At 42.6% G+C, this 25,755-nt stretch overlaps 1 protein-coding gene across 1 annotated transcript in view; it reads left to right on the top strand.

Moving 5' to 3' along the window:
* The first annotated feature begins 83 nt into the window (after nt 1-83).
* The window catches only part of LOC121570078 (ubiquitin carboxyl-terminal hydrolase MINDY-3-like), a 25,910-nt gene continuing 238 nt past the window's right edge, over nt 84-25,755 (top strand). Inside the window, exons 1-10 of the mRNA XM_045208296.1 lie at nt 84-976; nt 1,121-1,200; nt 1,491-1,551; nt 2,360-2,545; nt 2,804-2,855; nt 3,365-3,479; nt 3,559-3,632; nt 3,744-3,823; nt 4,258-4,328; nt 5,078-5,158. Of these exons, the coding sequence (XP_045064231.1) occupies nt 883-976; nt 1,121-1,200; nt 1,491-1,551; nt 2,360-2,545; nt 2,804-2,855; nt 3,365-3,479; nt 3,559-3,632; nt 3,744-3,823; nt 4,258-4,328; nt 5,078-5,158 (894 nt within the window). The 5' untranslated portion in view covers nt 84-882. The remainder of the gene's footprint in view (nt 977-1,120; nt 1,201-1,490; nt 1,552-2,359; nt 2,546-2,803; nt 2,856-3,364; nt 3,480-3,558; nt 3,633-3,743; nt 3,824-4,257; nt 4,329-5,077; nt 5,159-25,755) is intronic.

Here is a 25,755-nt window from a genome sequence, read left to right as displayed (position 1 = left end):
ACAGTGGTGAACCAAACGTCACTGAAGTAATGTAGACGGGAAAATAGGCGGGAAAGAAATGACGTGGGTAATTGACATTCTGAACTCACCAATGGGCTGCCAAGATGGAGCCTGTGCCTCAAGAACATTCTGGATTTGGCCCAATCCACAGCTACGAGCGTTTACGTCACTCAATACACATTTCCAAACAGCTGTTGTAAATAGAATGACAGACGGCTAGCTAGTCTTTGATACCGACAATAAGCATATATTTTTACTACTTCGGATGTCCATTACAGGCTTTTGCCTCCTAAAAATGGACTAAACGAAAGTTAGACCTGAATTTAAACTGCCACCGCCTCAGCGCTCTTTGGAACATCAAAACGTGATGCATTTAGCTAGCTAACGTTGCAAACTTGTACTAACGAGTTAACGTTAGCAGGCTAGCAAGGACGGTACTACTTGGACCAAGGGGAATTGAGCAGTTCGCTAACAGTCTGGCTCGCTAATTTATTGTTATCAATCTGGACAGCTGACCAATTAGCTAGGCAGCTAACGTTAGGTAGCTAGTTTACGCACGCTGCTTTGCTGGAGAAGTGGGCCCACGCTAAGATAGCCGGTCAGACGCGCCCACCTAACATTAGCTAGGTTAACTAATTAACTAACGTTGATGCTCATATCTCCCGCCTGTCCGCTGGTCAGACCGGGGAGACTGCCCTGTCACGGAGCTTCGTTGTGGCCGATGCCACCGGCCCCGTCTGCGGAGGGAAGCGAAGCACCAGTTCCTGGAAAATCCGAACGGGACTGTGGCTGTGTGCGCAGTGACAGCTCTGTATTTGATTGTAGTTAGTTAGCCAGCTAACCGTTAGCCAGTGCTGTAGAACCAGTGTAAGGTGAGGAGCGATGGGGGAGTTAAATAAAGAGGTTGTGGATATAGTTTGGGAAAGACCAGGCAGCAACGGGATGTCCGCTTCAATCTTTCGGAGATGGACCCAAGGTAAGCGGCCTCACCTCTGCTTCGCTCCATTCTGGTGCACCCCCCTGTAACCCCCTCTAACCTGAACACAATCCAGACATTGTCAGTGTTGAACCAGGTAGTGGTGGGGCAAAAGAAGTGACTGATGTGATTCCTATGTTACAGGGTTGGTCTTCAGTGAGACAGAACACACAGCACTGGAGCAGTTTGAAGGAGGACCCTGCGCTGTCATTGCTCCTGTACAGGTATGGACCAGTCACCAGACCAGACAGTGCATAACCTTACACAAAAACATGAGTTAGGTGGCCCAGCCTATGAGCAGGTAGAGGGTGTTGGTGTCTGTTACCAGGGTGATGATATCACGACAGGCACACATCTTCTTAGATAGCACTTTCTGGAAGTCAGCTGACAGGCACTCAGCTGAGAAGCCTTCTCTACTACTGTTTATTATACTGTTTATATTTATTATTGCTTTTTTGATCCTACTGGTGTAGAGATGCTTGTAGAATATTTCCTTATTGTGTGTTTCCTGCAGGCCTTCCTTCTGAAGAACATCTTGTTTAACAGAGAGAGTTCTAACTGGAGACACATCACAGGTAACCCTGACCTCTAACCCTAACCCAGCATTTCCCAAACTCAGTCCTCGGGACCCCAAAGGAAGCACGTTTTGTTTTTTGCCCTTACACTTGTCGTGGCAAAATTACAAACTGTTATTTTCATGCGCTGTATAAGCCTTAAACCTGTACATTTCCAACTGTCTGTTTGAAGGTCTTGTAAGAAGAAGCTGGTGTTTTTCCACTCTGCTTCTGTTCAACTTGGTCACACGGCATCAGAAAAAAAGCCTCAGTATTCTTCTCATATCTGTTCAAGGGCACAGCTGTGTGGAGATATGAGGAGAACAGAGGCTGGCTTGAACAGAAAGGAGTAACGTTATCACTTGTTTGTATGAACACAAGGTAGCTTATGATGCCCTGATCTGCCGGGGAGGGGTGGAACCAGCCATGATTAAGCATTTTTAGGTCCACTATATAAGACGTCAGCATTTCCTGTTGGGCTCTCAACTAATCACCTACGGGTGGTCGTTGACCAGCTCCATTATTGCAAGAATGAATCTATAACAAATAAAGATGATTGTTTGAAGAAATGACAGTCTGTCTCACTTGATTAGAATTTCCACGACAATACTACACTGCTGATACAAATGATTAAAGCTTGTTGATTAGTTAAATATTTGAATCGGCTGTGTAGTGCAAGGGAAAAAAACAAAACGTGCACCCCTTTGGGTCCCGAGGACCGAGTTTGGGAAACCCTGCCCTGACCCTGTTTAACAGAGAAAGTTGGAACTGGAGACGCATCACCTTGGCAATTAATGAATCTGATTCTCATTGTATGTGTTCCTTGTAGAGGAGGAGCAGAAAGCGGCCCTGTGTTCTACTCTGGCTGAGATCCTGGAACAGGCCTGCTCTACCTCCTCCACTACCTCCTACTGCCTAGTGACCTGGGCCAAGGGACAGAGCCCCCACACTACCACTCACACACCCCTCACAGGGGGTCCAGAGACCAGCCAGACCCTGCAAGACCAGCAACCTAGTGAGTCCCACTACTCATCAATCCACTAATACCCATCTAATATGAATAACTGCATTGCTGTAGTGAGATGGTATTAATCATTGCATATGATAGTGGGTAGACTAGATAGTGAGTAGTATTGCAGTCACTGTTAATCTAGAATAATGACATTGTGTTCTGTCTGCGTTACCTAAGTTGTTTCACTTAACTGCTCGGAGTGTGACGCTAAAACGTGTGTGTGTGTTTGCATCTCTGTGTGTGTGTGTCTCCTGTGTGTAGCTGCTTTGGCTGCTGAGGATCTTGGCTTTGAGCGGTTTCACAGCATCCTCCAGTAAGTAACTCTACTGACTGTGGCTCGTCTCTCTATTGGCCGTGACTTCCATGGAGATGAAAGGAGCACTGCATTGCAGGAAAATCAGGAACACTAGTGTGTGTGTGTCTCCATCTGTCTGGGATTGGCTAAGCCTGTGTGTGTGACTGGAGTTTCTCGATAATGATTTACAACCTGCTGACTCGGCACACACACTCCTCACTGATTCCTTAATGAGACACACACACAGTCTTTGATTCTCTGCCAGAGGAGCATTAGATTGCCATCTGGTACATTGCGTAATGACATCATACAACACTGTCAGCATTAACTACTGCACAGTCATAGCAGTGTGACTTTAAATGACTGCTATACAATAACGTTTTAGTAACTGTTCAGTAGTTGTATGATTATTATACCTACAGTAACCTGAACCCCCCTCCTGTCTCTGACTTCTAAATGAGTGTGATTTCATTAGAGGTGCTCTCGCTCACCTCTAGCCCCTGACCTTTGACCTCTAACCTCTACAGAAAGCGTATTGTGAAGTCATTATCAGAGCTTAGAGAGGAGGTTGTGTCTCTCTACGAAACCTGGAAAGGGCGCTGTGGAGTCCTGCTCTTCCTCTACTCTGTCATCCTCACCAAGGTAAGGCTCTGCGTGTGTTTGTGTGTGGGTGTGTATTACTCTGTGTGTGCATGTAACCACTTTCTCTTTGTGTCTACAGGGGATAGAGAACATCAGGAATGAGATTGAAGATACTACAGAGCCTCTCATAGATCCAGTCTATGGCCACGGCAGGTACGTCCCCTGATCCCTCACTTTATTTAATCTTTATCAGCTACATTTCTTTTGACAACTTGAGCTAAGGGATGTTCCAAAAAGGTTAAGCCACTACCTTTCTTTCTGCAGTCAGAGTCTGGTTAACCTGTTAGTGACGGGCCATGCTGTCTCTAATGTGTGGGACGGAGACAGGGAGTGCTCTGGCATGAGTAAGTACTCCACACACACTGACACAATTCTTTTGACATTGTAGTCATTTAGCAGATGCTCTTATCCAGAGCGACATAGTGTTAAGTGCATACTTTTTTCGTACTGGTCCCCCATGGGAATCGAACACACAGCAGATTACATTTTCTTAGTGCAAAGTGTTGTGCAATAAACCTCATTATCTGGCAGCGTAATTTAATTGGAAACTTTTCTTCAATGTGCATTATGAAGAGGCAACTATTTATTTCTCAGTTTACTAATGGTGTTACGGAGACATTGTCCAGTCTCCTGGTGACTGTCATCCCACAGCTGAACACTAGATGGCAGTGATCAGCCACACTTTCACTGGGGGAACATGCACACAGAGACTGTCCAAAGAAGTTGTTTCACTTAAAGTTTTTTTGGTCTAAGCTGGGCCTCTCTCTCTTTCCCTCAGAGCTCCATGGTATCCACAACCAGGCATCAGTGGGCTTCCTCACTCTCATGGAGTCACTACGCTACTGCAAGGTACGAACACACATACACACACAGACTGACATTCCTTCAGGTTTGTTATGTCCAAACCATGGTGGTGAGTTTGTTCTTGTTCACTAGTCTCGAATGATTGCGGCGAGAGATTCAAACATGCTGTGAGAGAATCAGCACCACAAATAATCACATTCTCATACACACTCCCTCTCTCACACATACTGACACTTCTTGTGTGTGACTGACTCTGTGTAGTAGGACATTTATGATCTGGATAGTGGTGGAAAACACAAATCACTCTGCAAGCTCCCATGTGAAAATGTGTTTGGAGGCAATAGTTCTAACCCCAACCCTACACACACCCCACACTCACACATACTGGGAGATTTGAGGGTGAGAAGAACATTTTACAGAAAATAAAAAAGACAGATTTTCACCCTTTGGAAACTAGGGGCTAGAGGAAATGTGTAAGGAGCCGGGACTACAGTAGAGTAGTAGAATAGCTGAGTTAGACCTGGGTACATTGGTATGTTCATGCTATAAACCTGCCCATTGAACAACCATTGTATTAGCAACAATATCACATAGCCTTCTCTTCTCTATTACTGTACATATTTTATTACGACATCAGATTATATTCCCTGATCATTCCTCCTGTCAGTTGAACTGGCATCAGAAAGACTTTAGAGTCTGTAAAACGAACCTGGTCTGGGTTCAGACAGTAAAGTCATTCTGGAGTCCGAATCAGAACTGCTTTGCTCCAGTTGTGGTTTGTATGTGTGTTTCAGGTGGGTGCGTTCCTGAAGTCTCCGAAGTTCCCTATATGGATCCTTGGCAGTGAGACTCATCTCTCAGTGTTCTTCGCCAAGGTAAGAATCCCACAAAAACACACACTCAACCTGGGCCCTGTGTGTAATATAAGCCAGTCTCTCTTCCAGCGGCAGGTCAGAAAAAGCCGTACCAGGAATGTGTGCTTTAACAGATTTAGTACTGCACAGTTCACATCAGAGAGAGAGAGACTGGGAGAGCGAGAGAAGGAGGTATTAGAAAAGATAGGACGGCAGTAGTATGGTCTTATATGGCTAGTTGCTGCTGTTTTTTGGCGTTGTCTTGAAGCCTTGCGGTCAGCTGCAACCGGGCCAACCAGCATGTAAAATATACACACACGTATATCTGACATGCCAAGCAGCACAAAACAACCACACACCCTTACATACACACACACACACCAGTGTTTTGGGCCAAGCAGTGTGCGTGTAACACAGCTGATGTGAGGGTTGAGAAATGACAGCATGTTCACAACGTTTATTAATTGTTACAAATTGACTCTTAAAGCTGGACTCCTTAATGGTGAAACTGCCCCGTCTGTTTGTGATATTACAACAACAAAGAAGTTACTGCAAACAACGAACACTGTTTTTTCCCCACAGGCATCAGTGCGCAATACTGCAAAAAAATTTGTATCATGCTGCACAGCAACAGAAACAATAGGTTGTTAAATAAAACGGCAATACGGTGCTGAGTGTTTGATTTGACTGCTGGGGGGCAAGGAGACCCCCAGCTCCGCTAAAACCATTGACAACTACTTTCCGTTTTCAAGGGATTGTTAAATAAATGTTGTATAGCTAACTATTTGGTTTTAGTATCACCTCTTGAAGAGCATAGTCAGAACTTCACATTTCCGATCATTCCACATTAGCTAGTTCTAGCATCAGAGTTATACAGCAAGTAACTGCATGCTTTTCATGATCAGTAAACATCAATTGAAAATGTAATTTCAGGTGCGTGAGGGTAGCCTATCTATTTGGCATGTAGCTAGCTAGCTAGATAAGCAAACAACGTGTCATTTAGCTTGCTTCATCAGAGAGTAGGCTTTTGGAAAGAGCTTGACATTGGCAAGTCCTTGTCCTGGTAAAGTAGTCATTCACACTACTGTCATCACCACTATAATAGATGGCAAGCAAATGAAACAATATTTGGATATAGCCATCTAGTTTATCCACTGAAAATTAGCTTCTTAACTAGCCATATACAGTGAGCTCCAAAAGTATTGGGACAGTGACACATTTGTTGTTGTTTTGGCTCTGTACTTCGGATTTGAAGTGATACCAAGACTGAGGTTAAAGTGCGGACTGTCTGCTTACGTTTGAGAGTATTTTAATCCATATTGGGTGAACCGTTTAGGGGATCAAAAGTATTGGGACAAATTCACTTATGTGTATTAAAGTAGTCAAAAGTATTTGGTCCCATATTCCTAGCACACAATGACTATATCAAGCTTGTCTCTTTACACACTTGTTGGACGCTTTTGCTGTTTGTTTTGGTTGTATTTCAGATAATTTTGTGCCCGATTAGACATGAATGGTAAATAATGTATTGTCATTTTCAAATCACTTTTATTGTAAATAAGATGCAGTATGTTTCTAAACACTTCTACATTAATGTGGATGCTACTATGATTGCAGATAGTCCTGAATGAATTGTGAATAATGATGAGTGAAAAAGTTAGACGCACAAATATCATACCCCCAAGACATCATATCATAACCATTACAATAACAGTGGAGGTTAGCATTTTTGGGCGGGTATGATATTTGTGCCTAACTTTCAGCAGCAATCGCAATTAAACACTTAAAAACTAAGTTGAAAAGGGAATGTTGGCTAACTTTGCTAGGTAGGCTTACATTGGTTGGAGGAAAAAAGTACATTAGGTCTACTTACCACTATATATTTAGCCAACTGTACGAAGTTTCTACTGGTAGCTTGCAAAGTAAACATTATCAGCTAACAGTACATCGGCAAATGCGCCCTTCTGCTGCTTGACAGGCAGAGACCACAAAGGATGGGGAAATTATATTAAACCACTCGTACTTGTCAGGTATCATTTTATTTTATCACTCAAATATCCAATTAATGGTGGCCAACATTGAGAGCTATCGAGGCTACCCTCATGTATTACATAATCCATTGATGTTTACTGATCATGAAAAGCATGCAGGTACTTGCTATATAAATCAACCTCGGTCTGGGGTTCCATCAAAGATCTCACCTGTTGGGGCATCAATGATCATGGGAAGGTGAGGGATCAGCCCAAACTCGGAGACCTGGTCAATACCTGAAGAGGCTGGGACCACAGTCTCAAAAACCCATTAGTAACACACTACGCAAGTCATGGATTAAAATCCTGCAGGCGCACGCAAGGTCCCCCCCTGTTAAAGCCAGCGCCCGTCTGAAGTTAGCCAATGACCATCTGGATGATCCAGAGGAGGAATGGGAGAAAGGTCATGTGGTCTGATTAGACAAAAATAAGCTTTTTGGTCTAAACTCCACTCGCCGTGTTTGGAGGAAGAAGAAGGATATACAACCCCACAACACCATCCCAGCACGTGAAGCATGGAGGTGGAAACATCATTCTTTGGGGATGCTTTTCTGCAAAGGGGACAGGACACTGCACCGTATTGAGGGGAAGATGGATGGGCCTTTCGCCCGCGATGTTGGCCCACAATCTCCTTCCCTCAATGAGCATTGAAGATGGAGTCGTGGCTGGGTGCAGCATGACAATGACCCCGAAACACACAGCCAGGGCAACTAAGGAGTGGCTCCGTACGAAACATCTCAAGGTCCTGGAGTGGCCTAGCCAGTCTCCAGACCTGAACCCAATAGAAAATCTTTGGAGAGGAGCTGAAGGATCTGCTTGTGCCCAGCGGCACAGCCCCAAACCTGAAGGATCTGGGAGATGGTCTGTATGGAGGAGTGGGCCAAAATCCCTGCTGCAGTGTATACCAAACCTGGTCAAGACCTACAGGGAACCATTATGATCGCTGTAATTGCAAACAAGGAGTTTCTGTACCAAATATTAAGTTCTGCTTTTCTGATGTATCAAATACTTATGTCATGCAATAAAACGCAAATGTAATTGTTAAATCATACAATGTGATTTTCTGATTTTGTTTTAGATTCCGTCTCTCTCACAGATTGAAGTTACCTATATAAAATATTACAACCTCTACATGCTTTGTAAATTAGGAAAACCTGCAAAATCGGCAGTGTATCAAATACTTGTTCTCCCCACTGTAACTCTGATAGAGCTGAGGCAAAGTGTGCTTAATTGTTTTGCATGCAAAATTCATGAAATGTGTAGTTCTGACTATGCTCTTCAATTATATTACAACCAAATAATTAACATTTATTTAACAATCCCTTGAAAATGGCATGCAGTTGTCAATGGTTTTAGCGGAGGCAGGGGTATTGTGGCGGCTTTATTGTGTAAGACATACAGTGGGGGAAAAAGTATTTAGTCACCACCAATTGTGCAAGTTCTCCCAGTTAAAAGGATTAGAGAGGCCTGTAATTTTCATCATAGGTACACGTCCAGCTACTGAGCAACAACAAAAAATCCAGAAATCACATTGTAGGATTTTTAATAATTTATTTGCAAATTATGGTGGAAAATAAGTATTTGGTCAATACAAGTTTTTCAATACTTTGTTATATACCCTTTGTTGGCAATACACAAGGTGTGATTTTCTGTAAGTCTTCACAAGGTTTTCACACACTGTTGCTGGTATTTTGGCCCATTCCTCCATGCAGATCTCCTCTAGAGCAGTGATGTTTTGGGGCTGTCTAGGCAACATGGACTTTCAACTCCCTCAAGTTTTCTATGGGGTTGAGATCTGAGACTGGCTAGGCCACTCCAGACCTTGAAATGCTTCATACGAAGCCACTCCATCGTTGCCAGGCGTTGTGTTTGGGATCATTGTCATGCTGAAAGACCCAGCCACGTTTCATCTTCAATGCCCTTGCTGATGGAAGGAGGTTTTCTCAAAATCTCACGATACATGGCCCCATTCATTTCTTTCCTTTACACGATCACTGCGTCCTGGTCCTTTGCACAAAATAATTTAAAGCATGATGTTTCCACTTTACATGCTTCACAGTAGGCCTGTAATTTTGTTCTTTGAATACAACTCAGCATTCTTTGTCCCTCAAACTGCGGCAGTTTTCCAAAAAGTTATATTTTGGTTTCATCTAACCATGTACTTCTCCCAATCTCACTCTGGATCATCCAAACTCTGCTCTAGCAGGCTTCAGACGGGCCTGTATACTGGCCCAAGCAGGGGGAACACGTCTTGCCTGAAGGATTTGAGTCCCTGGCCGAGCGTGGTGTGTTGTTTACTGATGGTAGGCTTTGGTACTTTGGTCCCAGCTCTCTGCAGGTCATTACTCGTCCCGTGTATGGTTCTGCAAATTTTTGCTTTCCCCGTTCTTGTATCATTTCCACGGGGTGAATCTTGCGTGAAACCCATCGGAATTATCAGTGTCTTTATGTCTTGCATTTCCTAATAATTGCTCCCACAGTTAGTTTCTTCAAACCAAGCTGCTTACCTATTGCAGTTTCAGTCTTCCCAGCCTGGTGCAGGTCTACAATTTTGTTTCTGGTGTCCTTTGACAGCTCTTTGGGCTTGGCCATGGTGGAGTTTGGAGTGTGACTGTTTGGGGTTGTGGACAGGTGTCTTTTTATACTGATAGTAAGTTCAAGCAGGTGCACATTATTCTGAGTAACGAGTGGAGGACAGAGGAGCCTCTTAAGGAGTTACAGGTCTGTGAGAGCCAGAAATCTTGCTTGTTTCTAGGTGACCAAATACTTATTTCCCACCATAATTTGCTAATAAATTCATAAAAATTCCTACAATGTGATTTTCTGGATTTTTTTTTTCTATTTGTCTGTCATAGTTGATATTGTACCTATGATGAAATTTACAGGCCTCTCTCTCATCTTTTAAGTGGGAAACTTGCACAATTAGTGGCTACTAAATACTTTTTCCCCCACTGTATAACAATGGTGGTGGGGTGGCCAGTGGCACTGTTTCCCCCTATATGTAAATTATTAGCCAACAATTTGGAGCACTATTTTAGATTTTTCTTGGAAAAATTTCTTACTATCGTTCAATCTTATTATACAGGCGCTGGATTCTGTTGGCTGTGGTGTGTGTGTTTGTGACTAGGTGTGTAACTGTATACTGCTATACCGTATCAAAGCCAACCATCAGCTTAAGGCGGAGCTAATTGATTCTCTCTGTACGGATGGCATCAGAAAAACAGAATGTTACAGCTAGCGTTTACCTCATAACACCACACCCAATGGATTTCGAGGAAATGTTAATACATTATTGTATGGTCGTTAACTCCAAGCAGCAGGTTCAGGCCTTTTATTGAGGTCTAATATTGAGATGAGTCCATCCCATATCATCTAATGTTAACTCGCTCATGTCTTGAGGTTTGCAGAAACATCTTGATATTGGAGTGAACTATCATTTTGTTCCATGTCCCCTGGGATAAGCAGGGTACTGGGTAGTATCATACCTGCTAGGGGACTGAACACATGTAGAGCAAACTAGATGACCCACAGTGCTGGTCCTCATGATTTCATTGTGATACTACCAATAACCACCATGACCCAGGCACACAGCAACATAGTACACACACATTCCTGAGAGCAGAGACCATGATCCTGATTAGCGTTATTTGCCGTAGTGTGTGTGTGTGTGTGTGTGTGTGTGTGTCTTGCGCGCCCTCAGGTGAGATGGTTTCTTGTTGGGAATGTAGTCCCAGGTTCCCATCTGGATCAGTTTGTCCGCTGGAGATTGTTACACACTCTTAACCTCTAATTTCTTTTGGCTGGAAAGAGGGGAGACTCAGCCTGGTGGTTGATTTTAATACAGTATTGTAAGGACAAGTTCTACATCTTAGATGCAGAGCATAGTACAAATTAATAGCATGGCATGTTTACAGTATGTCAAAAGCAGTGGTTAAAAAAGCCCTAATGGCTAAGAAGCAAATGAGTCTCAAGACTATATAGTCATTCTGAATTACGTATACATGCATCATTACAGACATTGGGTACATAATCTCATTTTATCTTTCAATTGAACAATGAGAACAGTGAGGCATCTGCTGATTTGTGTACAGAGAGTGATATTCAGCGGCTTAAGCTAAAGTTCAAGGTTGGATTGTCACAAGTTGGAGGCCTCTGAGGAATTCTGTGTGATCTGGGTCACAGGGTTATAGAAAAACACTTGTACTTCAAACCATTTAAACTTTTGTGCAAGCAATTAAACATGTTTACGCATATTATTATGGTAAGCAAAGATATGTAGGATATGGCATCGGTTTAGGTTCTCCTCCGTCCACACACACACACTCACAGGAAGGTGCCCTGTCACACACCTCACATACTGCAGCCATGCTGCATACGTGTATCATAACTGTGGGTTGTGAGAAGGAAACAAATTCTTATCTAGAACAGTTGTAACTAGTTCATGTCTGCAATGTGATGATGCACAACCGTTCAGTGTGTTGGTGTTGAGACCCCTATAGACTGACCTCAAGCCATGAATCTTGGTCCTCTTCGCTGTGTGTGTATGCCTGTGCTATATTCCCTGTGTCCCTACTGTGTGTGTGTGTGTGTGTGTGTGTGATGTCCATCATTGTTATGTGGCTTTTAGACCATTAGTGTGTGACTGCCTAATAGCATTAGTGTTTTTATCCTGATCTAACGGACAAAAGCTCCCCCTCCTCACACCACCCTCCTCCCTTTACCTTTTACCTCACCCCCCATCACACCTCTCTTCATCCATTACTGAGCTCTCTATAATGGCCTTAATATCTATTCCTGTCACAGAAAGTGAGAAGGAAGGAGGGGGGGAGGGGGATGAGTTTACGAGGAGGAGGAGAAGGAAGGAAGGCAGGAGAAGAGAGAGATTTGGAGAGAAGATGTGTATTTGGCAGAACAACATCCTTACCTATATTACCTTCACTCATGGAAATTACCCTATATGGATAGAACACATTTAAATGTTTCTTACAGAAGAAATATGGAATGCATAACCGTGGCGGCAATTAAAAGGTTTGGAGATTATGGGAAAAGTATTAACTAACGGTGAGGGACACAATGGTTCACCTGAGTCAAGACTGAATCCAAACATTACACTGTTGATTTTATGTGCGTTTTACATTTCTATTCGCCGCGTTTATTGATAACGAAATCAGAAAATGCTCTGCATACATTCATTATACCATATATGGAAAATTTGGTGTAGATGCAATATAAAACAAGGGGTTTGAGTAAGAGGTCTGACTGGTGTTTCCCAGTGCCCTCACCTCTTAAATTACTGCACAGTTCTAATAATTTCAATATACTATTCTATTTTAAAGCTCTCTTAGCTGTGCCATGAAACTAAAACCCTTGTAGTTGTTTTGTTTGGAACACAGCACCCAGCATCCTTATTTACAATTACTGTTGATGTTTTCATAATCCAAAAAGCAGGACCATTATAGAAATTACTTATTCTGGTTCAGAGTGAGCATAATTTGAAAACTTATTCCTATTGCCCAACATGACTAGCTAAATTATCAAATAAGATCTTGAGTGTTTGGCTTTCACAAGGCAATTCAGAGAAGCAGATTGTAATTTTGGTACTAAGTGGAGTCATCGTGCATTCGAATGCGTGTTGTGCAACATATTCTTATCAATACAACAAACAATTCATTCTGTTCAGGACAACCCAGGTATAACCACCATGTGTCATCTTGTACAAACATAGTGATCATAAGCGTTGACACTATGACATCGGTTTATGCAGTGTTGGAAAAATTTATTTCATTGATAAAAGTAAAGATGCCTTAATAGAAAATGACTCAAGTGAAAAGTCGAGTAAAAATACTACTTGAGTAAAAAGTGTGAAAGTATTTGGTTTTAAATATACTTAAATATCAAAAATGCGTATTAATTATTAAAATATACTTAAGTATCAAATGTAAATATTAATACATTTCATTTCTTATATTAAGCAAACAAGGCGGCACCATTTTCTTGTTTTTTAATTCTCGAGATCGAGGGCACACTCCAACACTGAGCATCATTTACAAATGAAGCATTTGTGTTTAGTGAGTTCCATCAAAACCAATGATGACCAGGGATGTTCTCTGTCGTGTGTACATACCATTTTCCTGTCCTGCTAACATTCAAAATTTATTGTACTTTTTTAGGTGTCAAAAATGTATGGCGTAAATGTACATTTTCTTTAGGAATGTAGTGAAATAAAGTTTCAAATATAAATAATATGTACACATACCAAAAAAAAACTAGGACTTTAAAAATTATTTTTTTAGTAATTACTTCCACTGGTTTTGTGATATGGAATTTAATACACATTTGACTCACAGAGTGTTTAGCTTGTATGATATAAAAGCGTATTCATTATAATCTCACTCTCATCTTTCAAACCATCAATCTCGTAATTTACACTCGCTCACTCAACAAAAAGTTGCCCAATGTTAGGCGGAACCCTGAGCTCTGGCGTCATGTATAGCATGTTGCTGTGCAGCCACTGCGTTCTAGTTCTACTATATACAACTCTTAGTCTGTATCTTTGTCATTCATCAGTCATGTGGCATATTTTAATCTTGAAGGATAGAAGGAGTGAGGAAGGAAGGGCTTCTGGCTGGCTGCCTAGAGCACCATGTCCTCTTCCTCTCCTCTTTCTGTGAGTGTGTCCTCCTCTTCCTTTCCATCTGAGATGATACATTCTGAGCCTCCATCCTCTCATCCCTGTGCTCTTGGAGCTGTGTGTGTTTAAGCGCTCTGATGGTTGTTGGCTCAGTTGTGGGTCAGTGATTTAACGGCAGATAAGCACTCTTCTGGCCCTCAGTGTCCCCCCTAAAGAAGCTGGCATCTGTCTACCTACACCTGTGTCCCCAACGAGCATGTGTCTGATGTATAGTACAGACACAAATAACATGTCCTAACGTCTCCGAGGGATGGGGGTCAATCGGTCTGAGGCAGGTCTCTCACCTTCAGAGCATCTTGAAAAGAAAAAGAGCTATGTACCTTACCTGTGAGTGCACACCACACACACACACACAAGCTAGATCTGAGTGAATGAGGTGTACAGTAACAGTCATTAATATTCTCTGACACATCTACCTGTTCTATTCTAGCAGGGACAAAGGCTGTGTGTGAAAGGGGCCACTGGCCCCTTGTCTGTGACTGGTCTCTGCCTATGAGCTGTCCTGTATAGCCTTGTTCTCTATAGTCTTGTTCTGTTGTTCAACACACACACCTAGACAGAGACCCCAACAGCTTGTTGTCCCTGACAGACCATTAATCACCTGTCTGTCTCTGCACACTACACACACACCTCTACCACCCACACACACACCTCTCAGCCCCTCTTAGCCAGGACATCGGTCTGAGTGTAGTTGAGTCTTCTGCTTCAGAGGCTCTCCACCTAACTGAAACAAACACTAAACGCCAACACCACACACACTGTAGACTAGGAGTTCACTGTTAGCGTGACAGAGGGAGACAATGGTCAGGGATGGATAGATGGAGAACGATATTTCTCAGGACAGAACAGAGACTGGGGGGGGTAGAGAAAGGGAGGGAGGTGAAGAGGGGATAGGCGAGGAGCGGGGTAAGGCTACACCCAGCACAACTTCACCACATCTCAGAGACCGAGGGGTTAAGGAGGGTTGGAGGGGGGGGGGGAAGGAAAAGGTGAGAGGATGAAAGAGGGGTTAAAAAGTCCATTTAAAGTGGGGGGGCGGGGAAAAACCCGATGAATGAGATGAGCTGGCTAGTGTGTGTGTGTTGTTTCTATTTTAAGAGGGTTTCTGTTGCTGTTCAGAACTGGATCTGATTTAATAAGAATCTGCTCAAGTAGACAACACAGAGTTGAGGGTTTGTGGAACAGAATTAGGTTCTGAGCTAGTTTGAATGCATTCCTTTCTTGATTTTTCATCCCTTTACCGTCTTTGTACCATCGGGGTGTGTGCGTCGTTCTTCGTTCAGAATGCAGTCCTCTGGTCAGTGCAAACAAACAAGAGGCTGGAAGGGGACAGGGCTAATATACACACACACACACACCCCTTCCCTGTGGAGTGTGTGACATAATATATAATCTAAACTCAGCAGCATCTCCATGCCTCTAATAAAACATACATCAAAAGACATATTACTAGTAGGGTATCAACGTTAACACCACGCTCTACACACATACAGGTAACTGCCAGTAAAGGAAACACTTGAGGAAATGAGGGATACAAAGTACAGTGCCTTGCAAATTAATCATCCCCCTTGGCGTTTTTCCTATTTTGTTAAATCACAATCTGTAATTGAAATGATTTTTATTTAGTTTCATGTAATGGACATAGTCAAAATTGGTGAAGTGAAATTTAAAAAATAACTTTGTTTACCCTTTCTGAACTAAATAATATCTTGAACAATTGCAGCAGAATCACATAATTAGTTAAATATGTCCACCTGTGTGCCAATCTAAGTGTCTCATGATCTCAGTGTGTTATATACACCTGTTCTGAAGAGCCCCAGAGTCTGCAACACCACTAAGCAACACCCCAAGCCGCGGCACCATGGTCCAGGAGCTCTCGAACTGAGTCAGGAGTTGGGTTATAAAATTATCTGAAGCATTAACATCCCCATATTTAAATCCATTATATTGGAAAGAATATGCACATCAACAACCTGCCAGAGAACCCATCCCACAAAACTCACGGGTCCAGGCAAGGAGGGCATTAATCAGAGGCAACAAAGGGCCCAAAATAACTGAAGGGGCACAAGAAAGCTCCACAGCGCAGAATTAGTGTATCTGTCCATGAGACCACTTTAAGCCATACACTCCCACCGGCTGTTTTTTACGGAAGAGTAGCCGTAAATAAGCAAACTCGTTTGGTGTTAAGCCCCAAAAGCCATGTGGGAACTCCCTAAACATATGGAAAGAAGTTGCTCTGGTCAATATATAAAAATTGAGCTATTTGGCCATCAGCAAAACTCTGTCTGGTGCAAACCCAACACCTCATCAACCCAGAACACCATCCCCACAGTGAAGCATTGTGGTGACAGCATCAATGTATGCAAAAACTGTATACACGCATGACTGGCAAGTAAGCTTTGGATAAACGCGTACTGCTAAATGGCATTTATATATGTTTTTTCATCAGCAGGGACACAGGAAACTGGTCAAAATTGAAGGAATATGGATGTAATAAATACTGGGGAAATTCTTTTTTTTTTATATACTTTGTTTATTGAATTTTTATACCAGCATTTAGTAAATAATTGCACTTGAAAGTTATTTGTATGAATATGAACACATTTAAACAACGATACAGCAAAACATGGAAACAACATGAAAGAAATTAACATTAATACATAATAAAAGATAAAACAAAAAAAAAAAAAAAAAAAAAAAAAGGAGAAGAATATCTGTTTGCGATCCAGTTGTTATAGGTCAGCTAGCACAGTTATTACCGTCATCATCGAGATGTCTATATGCACTACCAGGCTTCTTACATCACCAATATATAAATATACATCACTCTGAACTGCAGGAATTATCTACATAAGAAAAGAAGGGAGCCCACTTTGCACAAAATTTGTCTACAGACCCATTGGTGTCTGTTTTATTTTCTCAACTTTATGCAATTCAAAATGAATTTAATCAAGAGCATGAGAAGAAGGGGCTGCAGAGGATTTCCATCTAAGCCAAGTGTCTCCTAGCTAACAGCGTGACAAAGGCAATTTCATCCTTATTCATTTTGGTCAATTGTATTGTGGGTAAAAAAAACTCCAAATAATGCAATGAGAGGGTCTGGCTCGATCTGTGTGCCTTAATTCTGAGTGTGTTAAAGATGTCTTTCCAGAAACCAACCAGAGATGGGCAGCACCAAAACATGTGCACATGATTAGCAGGGGACTGGTTACATCGAACACAATTAGGGTTCTGTCTTGTAAATTTTTGATAGTCTTGCTTTGGTCCAGTGGGCCCTATGAATGAGTTTGCATTAGATGAGGCCGTGTCAAGCGCAAATAGATGCTATATACCCTTTTGAGTGCCTCTTCCCATAGTTCATCAGATATTTCCTCACCCAGTTCCTCCTCCTTTTGATATTGTTTAATGAGATGGCTTATGGTGAAGCCAAATTTGACTATAGATTATTGACATTGTGCCTTTCTGATTAGGAAGAGGGGTGAGAAATGTGTCAGACATGTTCCACTAGAAAGGTTGGGAAATCCTGGATCTATGCTGCGATTAACTCCGACTTATGGGAATCTAAAAAAATGATGTCTGGGAATTAAATTTAGCTGATAGTTGTTGAAACGTACTAAATGTATTGTTAGTATACAGATCTCTGAATCTTTTAATACCCAGATTAACCATGTTGAGAAAGCACCATCAATCATAGATGGGAAAAAGCTGAGTTTGAGCTACGGAGCCAGTTGTTTGAAACCCTGTGGCGCTAAATTGATTCAGATCTTCAATGTTGTTTTGACACATGTATTGTTGGTGAAGGAGGAGTAAGGGCCTGTAATAGAGGAGTGAGCGAGGGAGGGCAGTGATGCCCGGTGTAGGCGAGGCAGCCCCTCCATCTCCAGCCAAGTTGGGGTTGGAATATTACTCTGTAAACCATACTGAATGATCCTAAGGTTAAGCGCCCAATAATTGAATCTGAAATCTGGTAGAGCTAACCGCCGTCTGGTTTTGAGCCTCTGCAAAATCTGTTTCGCATCCTAGGAGGCTTTTTGTCCCATATAAAGGGTAGGAATTGAGCCGTCGATCTTTTTTGAAAAATGTATTGGGTAGAAATATTGGAAGAGGCACTGATAGAGGTATAAGAATTTAGGGAATATTCATTTTAATATAGTTAATTCTAGCAACTAAGGAGAGGTTAGCAAAACCTGCGTTCCAAATGCGTCCTTAAATGGGTTTGAGAAACTTTGGTTGAGTTTTCAAACCTAATTGTACATACCGAATAAATAAAACTGCTGTGTGCTATTTTTAAATGGCAAGTTATGTAAAGGGTATTTTTTTTGCAGCCATGTTAAGTGGCATCAATTCGCACTTTTACTGTTGAATTTTATACCCTGATATGTACGAAGGATCACCGAAAGTGCTTGAGGCAGCAGGGACAGAGACAGAAAGATTGGATGTGTATATTAATAAATCATCATGCATATAAAGACAGTTTGTGTTCGTGCCCGTATCTACTATGCCTTTGATGAGGGGGTTGAGCGGGGGTGCTGTTGCAGAGTAAAACCATGAACTGGCAAACAGTAAGGAAAAGAGGCAACCCTGGCGTGTCGATCTTTGCAGAGAGGTGCGATCTGATTGAGTGTTATTAGTCCTGACATGAGGCTTGGGGGGATGAGTACAGAAGTTTTATCCAGGTCATGAATTTGGCCAGCCAGAAATTTATTTAGAGTGTAAAAGAGTATTTCCATTCCACCGATCAAACGCTTTCTCCGCGTCCAGGGATATAATGGCTTTATAGAAATTATTGTTACGAAGGATTTATATAATATTAAATAATCTTTGGAGATTGAAGAATGAGTGTCTATTTTTTATAAATCCTGTTTGATCCGGAAGATAATTGATGGGAGGACTGTTTCTAGCAGCGTTGCCAGAATTTTGGCTAAATTTTATAGTCCACATTTAGCAGGCTAATTGGACGTATGATGCACAGTCAAGAGGGTCTTTGTTTTTAGAATAACACAAATGGTTGCTTGAGTGAGTATGTGAAACTACCATTACAAATGCATCATTTACATTTCAATTATGAGGCTATTTGGTGATAAACTTTTTATAAAACTCTGTCGGTAGCCATCAGGCCCTGAGACTTCTCCCAGATTGAAGGGATTTGACAACGTTAGACAGTTCTTCAACAGTGATCGCTGCTCCTAGTTTTTGCAAATCCCGGCCGACCAGAGGCACAGATGATGAGTGAAGAAATTATCAATTCCAGTGTATCCGCCTTTACTTTCAGAGGTATATAGAGACTGGTAAAATCTCTTGAACTCCTCATTGATCCCCAAGGGATCTCAATGATATCCCAGATGATGTACGAATTTTTGTAATCTGAGATGATGATGATTGTTAGCGTAACTTGTGAGCTAATAATTTACTGGCTTTCTCTCCTTGTTCATAGTAAGTGCTCCTAGACTTGACAAGCATTTCCAGTAACTCTGTGGTCTGTGTTAGTGTGTCAAATTCTGCTTGCAGAGTTAAGCGTTCCTTATAAATATCTGGGGATGGTGAAATGGCATAAATGTCATCTAATTGGGCAATACAGCGTGTTAGCATAGATAACCTATTCCTTTTCAATTTGTTCTCATGTACGGTGTAGGAGATAATTTCACCTCTGATATAAGCTTTCAAAGTTTCCCAGAGTAAACCTTGAGATGTTTGGGGTTCTATTTGTAATCATGAAAAATTGATTGACTCAAAACAAAGTTTGACAAAGTGTTCATTACCTGCAGGCAGTTGGGTTTTGAGTACAGCCAAGGCGGTACGCTGATTGTCAGCATTTTGAAAAGCTACTTCCATAGTAACAGGGGCGGTGGTCAGATACAACGATTGTTATATGAGCCTTGAAGTTATGGAGTGGAGGAGCAGGTCATCAACAAGGAAGTAGTCTATGTTTTGCGTAAAAGTGTGGTGACGATGAGAAAAAAGAGTATGCTTTCCCAGCTGGATTAACCATTCTCAAGGATCTAACTGCGAATTCAACATAAAGGTTTAAACAACTCTAGCTGAGGTTGATGGGTGGTAGGTTTAGTGGAGGATCGATCCAATTGTGGGTCTAACCAGCAGTTAATGTCACCTCCTAAAATCAACATATGGGTGGACATATCTGGGAGTGTATAGAAAGCAGGTTTGAAAAATACCGTTGTCCCAATTTGAGCATAGATATTAACAAGAAGAACCTTTTATTACCCTACCACTGACAATTCATATATCTACCATGGATGCGATCACTTAAACATATAAAGTACCATCTGTGATAAATACCACCTCTCGCCTTACTCTGGGATGAGGAATGAACACCTACCCACCCATCTGCACCTAAGACTTGAGTGTTGTGATACCTTCAGATGAGTTTCTTGGAGAAAAGATGATGTGAGCTTTCAAATAATCAGGTAATTGTGTGTACCTTACCCTACGTTTAACATAGGTTATTTATGCCCTGCAGTTCCAAGTAAGAAAATTAAAGCCATTCCCTCCAGCAGTATGGGCTACACTAGGCTGAGTGGTATTACAGACTCAGTCAGGAGAGGCAAATGGGCCAGTGAAGACTCTGCCAGTTGGTCAGCACATGCTCGGAGTACACGTCCTGGTAATCCGCCTGGCTCCTGCGGCCTTGTGAATGTTGACCTGCTTAAAAGTCTTAGCTCACATCGCTACGGAGAGCGTGATCAGATAGTCGCCCGGGGAACAGCTGGTGCTCTCATGCATGCTTCAGTGTTGCTGTCTTCAAGCTTGCAGCAGAAGGGTTTATCTGCCTGGTAGGCTTAGTCACTGGGCAGCTCGCGGCTGTGCTTCCCTTTTTGTAGTCTGTAATAGTGCCGTGCCACATCCGACGAGCCAGAGCCAGTGTAGTATGATTCAATTCCAGACCTGTATTGACTCTTGCTGTTTGATGGTTCGTCGAGGTCATAGCGAATTTCTTATAAGCCGTCCGGTTAGAGTCCTGCCTTGAAAGGCAGCTCTACTCCTTAGCCTAGTGCGGATGTTTTCCGTAATCCATGGCTTCTGGTTGGGGTTATGTACGTACGGTCACTGTGGGGGACGACATCATCGATGCACTTATTGATGGCTGATCACGGTGTACTCCTCAATGCTGTTTCAAGAATCCCGAACATGTTCCAGTCTGTGCTAGCAAAACAGTCCTGTAGCTTAGCATCTGCGTCATATCTGGACTACTTTTTTATTAGTCAATCACTGGTGCTTCCTGCTTCAGCTTTTGCTTATAAGCAGAAATCAGGAGGATAGAGTTAGTGTCAGATTTGCCAAATGGAGGCGAGGGAGAGCTTTGTATGCGTCTCTGTGTGTGGAGTAAAGGTGGTCTAGAGTTTTTTCCCTTCTGCTGTAAAATATTTAACATGCTGGTAGAAATTAGGTAGAACGGATTTAAGTTCTGCATTAAAAAGTCCCTGCTACTAGGAGCGCTGCATCTGGATGAGCCGCTTCCCTGTTGATTAATGGCCTTGGTACAACCTTATCTAGCAATCTTAATGCCAGCATTGGTGTGGTAAATAGACAGCTATGAAAAAATATAGATGAAAACTCTCTTGTTAATAATAGTGTGGTTTGCAGCTTATCATAAGATACTCACTCTCAGGCGAGCAAAACCTTGAGACTTCCTTAGTATTTGAACGGTGCACCAGCTGTTGTTTACAAATATACAGAGACCGCCACCTCGCCTTACCCGGAGTCTGCCGCTTCGTCCTGCCGATGTAGCGAATAGCCTGCTAGCTGAATAAAAGCATTGCCGCTGCTCAGCCACGAATTGCGGAAACATAAGATATTACAGTTTTTAATGTCCTGCTGGTAGGGATAACCGTAATCTTAAATCGCCCATTTTATTCTCCAAAGCTTGAACGCTGGCTAATAGGATGATGGGAGAGGCAGTTTACTCTGCTCGCCGGATCTCATAAGGCAGACTCCCGACTCTACGACCCATTTATATCTCCGCCTCTTCCTCACGCCAATGACGGGATCTGGGCTCTTCTTGTCGGGAGTCTTAGAATATCCTTCATGGCGCTTCGTTGAAGAAAAAGTGCCCGGCTCAACGCGAGGTGAGTAATTCGTCCTGATATCCAGAAGCTTTCTTTGGTTATAAGAGACCATGGCAGAAATATTATGTACAAAAATAAATTACAATAACGCGAAAAAACACACATAATAGTAATAATTGGTTAGAGGGCTGTAAAACGGGCAGCCATCTTCTTCCACGCTGAATTTGTGTTGGTTTGAAAGAAGCCACTCCTCTGGCCAGTCGGTGCCCCCGCACATTGATCTATGCAACGGTACTCCTCCTCCTAGGTATAATTCTGTGGACCTAATTCATAAAATGTATGTCATAGCACAAGATGCCCAGTAAAGCCAGTTTCATCTCAACTCCTCTCTCGTTTTTCCCCACCCGCAAATGCAATTGCATCTGCGCCATAGGCTACACTTTTGTCTGCCCATCACGCATCTAAACAACTAGGTTGCCTGCTCTATCCGCACTGATTGGTGAAGTAATTTAATGAGTGAAATGTAAAAAACTGTTGATTTTCACAGGTTAAAAAAGGAACAGAAAGGAACAATATAATTTTTTTGTTGTTCAAACCGTTCAGAACTTTTATTTTGCTTGGTCGGGACAGTGGAATTTAAATGAAGAAAATAGTGGTTCTGTTCAGAACGGAAACAATTGGAAAATAATTTAGGTTCCAACCCCTGCTGGCAACTGGACCTTTTTCTTTCTCACAATTCTTTTGTTTTCCATTGAGATTCACTGTCAAGGAGGCTTGGTAAGGTATACCGGGATATTTGGAAATAGCCATGTATGGTATTTCAGTACTATCATCACTGCTGAAACTTTATTTGAAGTTTTTTTTTTTATACATTTGAATATTTGTAGCTACTTTTTGAGTAAATACCTGTAGTCAACTGTGCGACTCGGCCAGGGATAAAGATCGCGTTTTCATTTCAGCTGTCAAGCATAATTTTAAATGTAAAGCTTTACCGGTAGTCCTGGGTCACGCAGTGTTTGTTTACAAGAACACAACGATGAGAGACCGGAGCTGTTGTGTGCAGTACGTGCTATGTGATCTAGCTATTGTATGGAATTCACTATTAAATGTTTGGCAACTTAGATATTTTTGAAGCTATTTGCTAACTATCTAAAATGTGCTAAATGCTCTGTAGTTGTGCATTTAGTTTGCTAATTTAGTAGTTAGTTAGCTATCTAGCTTAAGTTATTAGCTTCTTTCCAAAATCAACATATAACAGCAGAGAATAATTTCCTGGATCAAGAGCCTTTCGTTCAATATTAGTTTTTTTTCGAGGCAAACTGTGAGTAGAATTTTAGTTGTATAAATTTATGAGCTGGGACGTCTGTCCTGGTAAATAGTTCAAATCAGAGACTGCATAAAATGTTTGCAATGCGCTTGTTAGCATTTTGTTAGCATTCTCTATGGGATTTAACATTTACTTGTTAGCATTAAGCACCTTCGGATTACAGTGGGGTTTTAAAATAGTGCCCCCTTGTGTTCAGTGCTGGTATTACTGAATATCCTGGATGGCACAAGGTCGGGTATGACAATCTGGATACCTCCCAAGCCTACTGTCAGGGCCTCCAGGTCTGACAGAATCTGTGCAGAAGATCTAGGTGCTGTAGGCTCTCCTTGGTTGGGGACAGATGAACCAGATCATCAGCAACCTATAGACATTTGACTTCAGATTGTAGTAGGTGAGGCCGGGTGCTGCAGACTGTTCTAGTGCTCCTCTGATGTGACACGAAGTGTACAAAACATTAAGAACACCTTTCCTAATATTGCGTTGCAGCTCCTCCCCTCCCCCTTTTGAACTCAGAAAAGAAAAGCCTGACTTGTCGGGCATGGACTTCCTAAAGGTGTCAAGTGTTCCACAGGCCCATGTCGACTCCAATGCTTCCCACAGTTGTCGTTGGCTGGATGTCCTTTGGGTGGTTGGACCATTCTGATACACACGGAAACCGTTGAGCGTGAAAACCCTGCAGCTGCCGCAGCTCTTGACACAAACCGGTACGCCTGGCACCTATTGCCATACCTGCTCAAAGGAACTTAATTGTTTTGTCTTCCCCAATTCACTCCTCTAAAACAAACATACACAATCCATGTCTGAAATGTTCTCTATGCTTAAAAAATCCTCCTTTAACCGGGCTCCTCCTCTTTCATCTACACTGATTTGAAATGGATTTAACAAGTGACATCAATAAGGGATCATAGCTTTCACCTGGTCAGTCTGTCATGGAAAGAGCATAATGGTTTGTATATCAAGCAGAGGTTGGAGGGTGGGGGCCTGGCTGCATCACTGTCTCACCCCAATGCCCTGAGGAAAGAAATCTGTGTTTTTTTGGTAATTTTAACTGCACACTTGTTTGTGTACATGGATTTTATAATGTTGAATGTCCCCCAACACTGCTTTCTATCAATTTATATATAGACCCTCATGACAAATTAAGTCAAAAGTTTTTTGAAATCAACAAAGCATGATAATACTTTGCTTTCATTTGTTTGTTTGTCAATTAGGGTGTCTAGGTGAATACCTGGTCTGTCGTAGGTAACTTGGTAAAAGCCAATTGGACATTTGCTCAGACGTTGTTTTCACAGAGTGAAATGTAGGAGTTCACAGCAAAAATGATAATGCAGAGGATTATTTCCTGACTGCAACATCAGATGACACACACACAGTGTAACTGGGTTATCAGCCTCTGTGTCTGGGCATGTAACACTCCTCTTATTTCTGCCTTAAAAGGGAAACGTCTTTCATTTTTGTATCACTGGAATAAGAATAATATTACTGCTCTAACACACAGGAATGTCTAGTGGTATATTTAGTATCACAGCACTATTTCTGCAATACACATACACACACACCAGAACTCTCACCATCAGATGAGGTTATCGTGCATTTCTCCAGGGTTCGCACACACCTTTAGGGATATTACATATTTATACTCCTCACCGGCAGCTTCACTACCACGCCCTCCCTCCTCACCTTCCAATTCCCTTTTTCCTCCCTCCTCACTCTCTCCACCTCCCTTTGCCCTCCTCCTCACCTCCACCCTTTGCCCTCCCTCCTCACCTCCACCCTTTGCTCCTCCCTCCTCACTTCCACCTCTTTGCTCCTCCTCTTCACTCTCCACTTTGCTCCTCCTCTCACTCCACCTTTGCCTCCTCCTCACTCCACCTCGCTCCTCTCACCTCTCCACCTCTTTGTCTCTCCTCTCACTTCCACCTTTGCCTCCTCCTCACTTCCTACTCCCCTTCACCTCCACCCTCGCCCTCCCTCCTCACCTGCACCTTCCTCACCTCCACCCTTCTCCTCTCTTCACATCCACCCTCGCCCCTCCCTCCTCACTTCCACCCTCGCCTCCCTCCTCACCTCAACCTCGCCTCCCTCTCACCTTTCACCCCCTCACTTCCACTCTTTTCTCCTCTCTTCACATCTCGCCCTCCCTCCCTCACCTCCACCTCGCTCCCTCTCACTTCAACCTCCGCCTCCTCTCACCTTCACCCCTTTTCTCTCACCTCCACGCCTCTCTTCAGCATCTACCCTGCCTCCTTCACTCTCCACCCTCGCCTCCCTCCTCACTCTCAACCCTCCTCTCACTTCCACTCTTCCTCTCACTCCCCTACCCTCCACTTACCTTTCCCTCCCCCTCACCTCTCCCACCCTTTTCCTCTATCTCTCTCTCTGTCTCTTCACTACCCCACTCCCTCTCCTCCAGTGGACGCAAGTTTTATCATTGCTTTAAAACGGGGCCAAATTTAGTATTTCTGAAGAATTGGAGGCATGTCTCATTGCTGTGCTTAGACTATACTGCCTCTACTAAGCAAAAATGGCAGTAACTGCTCATAGCG

This window comes from Coregonus clupeaformis, chromosome 28, assembly GCF_020615455.1.
Source record: "Coregonus clupeaformis isolate EN_2021a chromosome 28, ASM2061545v1, whole genome shotgun sequence".
Classification (NCBI taxonomy): Eukaryota; Metazoa; Chordata; class Actinopteri; order Salmoniformes; family Salmonidae; genus Coregonus; species Coregonus clupeaformis.
This window is presented reverse-complemented; position numbering and strand designations above follow the sequence as displayed.